This window comes from Trichoplax adhaerens, genomic scaffold (genome assembly GCF_000150275.1).
Source record: "Trichoplax adhaerens TRIADscaffold_4 genomic scaffold, whole genome shotgun sequence".
Classification (NCBI taxonomy): domain Eukaryota; kingdom Metazoa; phylum Placozoa; class Uniplacotomia; order Trichoplacea; family Trichoplacidae; genus Trichoplax; species Trichoplax adhaerens.
In genome coordinates, this window is record NW_002060946.1 from 2,217,097 (window position 1) to 2,225,004 (window position 7,908).

General features: G+C 32.6%; 1 protein-coding gene across 1 annotated transcript; it reads left to right on the forward strand.

The window, feature by feature from the left end:
• Window positions 1–200: 200 nt before the first annotated feature.
• Window positions 201–6,294, forward strand: TRIADDRAFT_55383 (uncharacterized protein; the record flags this gene model as incomplete). Its single annotated transcript, XM_002111367.1, has 11 exons — window positions 201–437; window positions 570–789; window positions 1,960–2,023; window positions 2,286–2,349; window positions 2,683–2,740; window positions 3,816–3,935; window positions 4,070–4,168; window positions 4,522–5,085; window positions 5,270–5,389; window positions 5,442–5,512; window positions 6,187–6,294. 11 exons carry the CDS (start codon window positions 201–203, stop codon window positions 6,292–6,294), a joined length of 1,725 nt encoding a protein of 574 aa, XP_002111403.1.
• Window positions 6,295–7,908: the final 1,614 nt, after the last annotated feature.

Below are 7,908 nucleotides of genomic sequence, written 5' to 3' on the forward strand. Positions count from 1 at the left end.
CGATCTTAATCTCATTTTATAATTTGAATGTAGTTAGTTAGTACTATAATTTTAAGGAGAAGAAAATTCATTGCATATACGGTGGTATTCTAACTAGCGAATTTTTCAAATCTGTAACGCTGTTCTAATCTGTATCTCCCTTACTATCACGGGCTAAGGTGGCAAATTTATATGCGAATCAAGCCAAGATTACCTTAACGATGGTTCAGTACCGTAATCCTAATCAACATCTTTACACCGGGAGTAAATGTGAATTACTATCTGGCTGCGACTACATTTTTAAAATCGATATTGGAACTGTCTCTAGCAAGTCTAGATATTTTCAAATGAGATCAAATACATTGGAAGGACGTGATATATTAATATTTACATCTGGCCAAGATTTAGCTCCTGGTATTAAAAATCCTATCTTGGTTAACTTGCAAACACCTCTACCGGTATAGATTTAGTCAAAGAACCTTAAATTATACTAATAACCAAATTCACTAACCTTAGTACAGGCCCTGATCTATATTACAAACATATTAAAATTAGTTATAAAATATTAAAATAGTCGATCTTATCTATAGAATGAGAGGCTTCAAATCTCTATTGTGGTTGAACATGATGAATATAACGGGAAATACAGCTTAGTCGATAACCTAAAATATGAGTCGGATGTTAATTCTGGAACTAATAATAATGGAATCGTTATTTTGGGTGAAAGAACAGCTACTGCTAAGACGGAATTAACAGTAGATTTAAAGATAGAATGTACTGAAGGTTGGCAAGATAGCAAATGTGATAAAGGTAATTATAGTATTTTTCCTACCGATTCAAATATTGTAGCATGCCAAAGCAATTTTATCGCATCTATTTTTCTGATTATTAATTTTTATTTTTCCAAAAAATTGAGATTATCATAACGTTCGTCATCGTCTTTACTTAAAATTATAATATATTTGTCGCTAGAATCAAATCCATAATTAAGTTAACGCGACCTAAACGGTTCGAAAGAATGAATTTTTCGCTTATCGTCTCGGCGATAACTAATTTTAAATGAAAAGCTAGCATATTTTAACAAGACATTAGCTGATAACATAAGAACGATGAACGAGCATTAAGATAACTTGTGATTAAATTTTAGTATCTAAAGACATTTTTGTTTATAATTAATTACACTGCAGTAGAATCATTCTATTAAATTTACTTATGCATACCCATTGCAGCTTTATCTATTAGATGATTAATACTAAATCGTCAATTATATCTGCTTCAACACGGATAGTGCCCTCAGTATTGTAATTTGTTAAAAATTCTGCTTTAGTCCCAATCTGAACGGATTATCGATGCATTTATTGATTATATATACATTGTGAGTTTTATTTCTCGGATCTTATTTGTTCATTTTAGAAATTCCCTTAGTTTTTGAAGCTCTTAGTATTATTTTTGATCCTCACATCACATAGCTTGTTAAATCTTATATTCTTAACATACCTTTAACTATTTAGCCAGAATCATGGCAAAAGAGATTAAGAAGTAAACTACTTAAATTGGTTCTTTATCAATGCAAATTGCTGAGGTCAAATTTTTAACGTCCAGATCTATGGTGATGTTCGATAATCATCCATAATCAAGGCAGAAAATTAGGATTGATAATTTAAGAAAATCCTGTACTTTTACAGTATAGGTATAGGGCACTGTAAATACTGTTACGTTAGCATTTTCATCCTTCATTAATATTGGTATCACAACTTACACTACAAGTATTTCATTCACCGAACGATTGAAAAGGGATAGAGATAATGATTAAACGTTCATGATCTGTAGTGAAATAAAATTTATTTCTGATTTAATCAGAGATTAAAATCAAATTAGTATCATTTTGTGTTTTAGATTTTTTAGTGTACTATTGAGATATAGAGGAAATTCTTATAGTTTTCAATATTTGCTCATTAAATGTTATTTTATGAAATACAGCAATTTGCAGTACTGGATGTAGTCCAATTCATGGGACTTGCAAAAATTCTCCGAATACTTGCAGGTATATTAATCAAGGCTAAGTTCACAATTTTTTCCAGTTTACTAAAGTAAAGCCAAGTAAATGTTTAACAATTAATTGGAATATAACAGTAGGCCATTGGACTAGAAGATTGTTATTATATATAGTTCATAAAGAAGTATCATTTTAGCCATTTTACGAATATCCATAAAATATACTTCCGTTACTAAACTTTGATACAAACACATATCACGTTTATCAGTGTAGAACTAATTTCTGAAATGTATGTATCTCTGTGTTATAGCTGTAATAGCGGTTGGACAGGATCAACCTGTGAAACTTGTCTCAAGCGAACTGACTGTGGTAAGGTGCTATAGAAATAAAATAGAGGCTGTCAGGATAACAAGTTTATTTACAGTTAAAGTATACCCTAATAAAGTGTTAGCGGTTATAAAGCATTCCATGCTTAAACCCAAATTAGTTTTAAAGTCATTTTTTCGTTCTATATCGGTTTAGTAAATGGTAATTGTCAACAGGGAAATGATTGTGTATGTATATCAGGTTGGCATGGCTCTTTGTGCAATATAGGTGAGATTATTTCCGTATTCTAAAATGAGCCATTACGTAGTGCAAATGGTAATGCGTAATTCTTTTGTTTATACGTTTGCTTAATCTATGATCGTTTTCGTTATCAATTGCAGCCAATTGCTCGACAGAATGTCAGCGACATGGGCGTTGCATGGAACCTAATCGTTGCATGTAAGTTGCAAAATCTTTATTTAAGGAGAAGAGATGCTGATACAATTTAGGATTAAAGAAATTTAATACCTTTTACTGAAGACAATTATGACTCCTGCCATTTTTAAACTCACGCTTTATTACTGGCCTAATTCGTAATGGACTACACGATATTAAGAATTTTATTCTATTCTGATTATATTACAGCTTAAAGATTATAATAGTATGCGAGAACAATATGGCAGTTATCATCACAATAATGCTTAGTATTTATTGCTGTATGTGGAATGATAGTAAATTAGACGCAATATTACAATGCTTACTTACTGTATGCATGCTAATAACAAACATATAGCTATCGATACGCTAAGAAATATAATATTTCGTACCAGAAACCACGCACTATTTTCGCTTCGAGTCATAATTAAATCGAAACTACCATTGAAATCATTCTTACTCGGTTGATTTCTTTAGCTGTTATCTAGGATGGACTGGGAATAACTGTGATACCTGTTTGAAAAGAAGTGGATGTTCCGGTGAATTAATACGTTCCTGTCTTTTACATTTAATGCCATACTGATGTTTTATTGAATTTCAGTAATTAATAAGGAAAATATCTAATGCAGCTGTAAAAGTATCTCAAATTTAATTTTGATATATTCGTAGAAGAATACGACGTTAATATTTCAACTACTCAATAGTGTCATTCGTACAGCAGATATAGGTGCCTTTAACTACTTTAAATTTAGTACAGTGATATCTGGTATCATCCTGTTTGTCTCATATCTTCTTTCAATAATAATTAATACCATAATTTAACAATATTATCAGAAAATGGATATTGTGTGAATGGGGATGATTGCGTTTGCAATGAAGGTTGGGATGGTTCAAATTGTGACCGAGGTAATAATCAGATACGTACCAGTATTTGTTTATCTAATATTACACTTGTTTTCATCAACGAATATAATCTTGAATGCCGTTTGGTATGCTATACCAGATCATTTATATGCTACCTCCCTTACCTAAACTTTATAATCAATGTTCACATAGCGCTTCGAAACGTCCTAATAAATAATTTATAATTTGATTATAGATTTACATCCGTGTGCTAACCCGAGTCAGTGCGCAAATGGAGGTACTTGCATAAGGCTAGGAACAAGTCAATTTCAATGCAATTGTATGGCCCAATTTACTGGTAGCCGATGTGAATATCGTAAGCACAACCGTATTCTATATGGCTTTCGCTTAATGTAATTGCAATTAGACAATTTTACACCATGCCAGGGAAATAATTGAGTATCAGTATTCTATTGCTAAGACAAGTAAATTTTTAATCTGAATTTATAGTAAAGGTAATTACATCAAGTACTACTGCTCCTATACGAACAATATCTAATCCACAGCTAACATCCACCGTAACACCGACAGCTGAGCAAATTAGCACAGGTAGTTACTTGATAATGGAATAGCAATTGAAAAATTAGTTCTTAGGATTTAACTTACAATTTCAAAAACTGGCATTTAATTTTTATTGTATATTATCTACCGTTGGATCAAATCAGGAAAAATTACAGAAATAATCTCCACAGCTTATTCAACAATTACCAGTACTTCCGTTAGGTCCACGAAAATTGAAACGACTAGCTCAATGAGGACTACCATCGTAACGAATTCTTTGCAATCTGCTACAAAAACTACTGAAAGATATGAAACAGCTATTACATCAGCATTTATTTCAACAACGCTTACTCAAACATCATCTACTTTAACCATGTTCACTTCAATACCATCTACTTCAGACATATTTACTCCAACATTATCTACTTCAGCCATGTTTACTTCAGCTTCATCTATATCAACCATATCTACCCCAGCTACACTAACCCCAACATCATTTATTTCAACAACTCAAGCAGTAGTTGATTCTACAATCTCGAAAAGCCCGACAGTATTTACTCCAACATCATCTACTTCAACTCAAACAGTATTTATTTCAACATCTAAGAACCCAACAACATTTACTTCAACCACTCGAGTAGGTACTACTGTATCTACAACTACTGGGGGATTGCCATCACAGCCTCAGATAATTGGTATAATAGAAGGTGATGATCATTTAAATATTTCGTGGTCAGCATCTACCAGTACTACAAACGACTTGATCATGTACTATATCCGATACGAAATACGAACTGGCAAAGATGAAGATAGTTCGTGCCCAAACTGCCGAAGTACACCAAAGGTATCTCGATTGTACCATTTACTTGATGGGCTACCTGGAAATACGCCTTATAGGCTTAAGGTTATCGCGGAGAACAGCGTAGGAGATAGCCAGAGTCAATTCAGATTTGCTAGAACTAAAGGTTTGTTTTCTAACATAGTCGTTATAACTTATATTGTTTTATATGCTAAGCTCGTATGCAGTAATTCACATTATGTACGAATTATACGATTGCGTACAGTTTAATTTTAGTGCCTAGTCCTTATAATCATTAGAGTGTATCTTATCTTTTGATTATTGCAATTTCTATGTATTAATTATACAAGGCAATGGGACCCCAGGAGGAATTTCAGGTGGCACTTATGGAGCCATTGCAGGAGTAATTGGAGTATGTATCTTAATAACAGGAATTATCATTGCATATATCAAATTACGTAAAAAACCAGGTGAGCAACGCTATTGTAAGACATAAGTGGCATATTATTATGATTATGGCAGGATTTTGCCAATTTCTACGATTAAAGTCTGAATATTTAATCGATCAACAAATACATAAAAATGTAACAGCGGTCAGATATAAATTAACTGAAACTGTTTAATTAAACTTGCTTATATTTGCAGCGGATGACCACCGCAGGATAGAAGATCATCTGTACGACCAAGTTTACGAGTTTACTACGGCATCATCGCAAGTGAGATATGGTTAAAACTAGATCCGCATTTACATACTTAGAAGATTTATACTTGTAATGCCGCATTAAAGTAATAGTATTTACGATGTAGTTTGATATATGATTTAGTCCGATAAATTATCTAGGAACTTAGCCTATTATCATACTACACTCTCATGAGCGGATATATAATCATTAAGTATATATTTAATGATCTATATTGTATTTAACGACGAAATTAATTTGTAATGACAGCTTACTTGAGTTCAAAAGAGACTATATAGTGAAATAAATAGATTATAGTAAATTCTGCGATAAGAGTGCATATATTTATTCTAGTACGTCGTCATATTTACCTCGCGATATTTTAGATCTGCGGACTAGATCTTGCCTTGATTCCTTATTATTCATGACAGTTATTTACTTTAATTGATTTGTCAATATCTTTATGGCATGATTGAATTGGGAGGACGGAGCGCTCATGTACAATAATTACTTTTGAGCGATAAAAAATAATATAACCATCATGTTACATTTGATGGAGAGGAAGTATTTTCTTAAACATTTTGTAGCTGATCTATGTGATGACTACATTATCAATTGCTTTTGAGGTGGAAATGCTTAGCCTCGGCGAAAGTGAATATTTTACAAGTGTTGTAGGTTATGGGAATCTGGTTTGAAATGAAGTCGATATTTTATGCGTTAAAAATTGGAAATAAATGTTACTATAGAATAGAGTTGTGCGTATTTCTCCTATAACGAAGAATTTACTATCGTTAGTATCTTAGTTCTACACAATTGCAATATATTATGTTGGATATATTTTATTGAATCATTTTAAAAATTTAATAATTAGTGTACGTGTGCTGGAAAGGTTTTCAAGTAACTGCCAACCACGAGTAAGTGTATTTAGCATTGATAATACAGCTACTACACTAACTCAGCAAAGCGACGGGAGTTTGCACTAGTAATACATGATACAAGAAAGAATGTTAACAATATGAAATTAAAACTGTCATGATACCAGATCTAAAAAAAGTATTAAAAAGTGCTGCGATACTGTAACATCATCAGTGGTGATTCCGTTGTTAAAAAGTCTGGCAAGAATAGTGTACACGAGATAGCGATCATGCAACACTGCTTACAATTATAAAGTACTTTTACCAACTATGGTCACAGAAATGCTATGGGTCGTTTAATTATCCTTTAATACTACAAATATATATTGACTGTACCATAATGTTGCAATGATCAGGGACTAAATGCGGTAAAGGATCAAACATGAACTACTCAATACCTATCGTTTGCAGAGACTACTAATGTTGCTGTAAAAATGATGAATTCAAAGTCTGGTAACAATAGGCCAAGACTTTAATTCCTTGCTAAACTTTATTTTATCACCTAAATCAGTTCATCTTGCCAGGGATTATGCCATCTTACGATCTAATCTACAAACATAATCTATTTCGGGAGTATACTATAAACCCATACCATGGATTTTTAGATTTAAAAGTCCATATCCATACGTTTATCATAACATACTGATGCAAAATAGCCCTTGCGAATGAATAAATGAGTTGTGCCATTGATCGTCATACTGGTGTGCACTCACTGTGCAGTACACTGTTATAAAACATACTCTGCGAACATTATACAGTATTATCCGAAAGATTTTACGTTGCTAAAACTAAGAACCACTAGAAGAACACCGAAGTGGTCCATGCTAAAATAAAGTTCGGAAAAGTTAGGTATAACCACGAAGAAAAGGCTACCAAAAATTGTTTTTGGTATTTCTCTCACCTCGGTCAACTACTAGATCCATACGTACAGTACAGTACTAAACCATATACTGTTACTCGAGATACACATGGCTCAAGCCGCTCAACCACATTCAACTGGTAACCTTCGAATACAGATGCACCGAAGTACGGACACTAGTCGAGTACAGTGCAATGTACTGTACTGTACAGTACAGTATGTACCCTTGCTGCGGGCATTGTATTGTATTGTACTGCACTGCAATACTTGTGACAGTTTGTTTATTATTATTTATTTATTTATTATTTTCAAGTTTACTCATGTTTACTTTTAATTTGTAACAACATATTTTTAATTCCAAAATACAGAGAAATATTTGTTGTGAAGATAATGACTGGTACAATACTGTGCAATAATGAACCAATCAATTCATTATTGGGTGTACTGTACTGTAAACTGAAGGTATGCAGAATAAAGGAAGAGTAATCCCACGAGATTTTGAACTGCCAAAATGGGAAACATAATTTTATATTGAT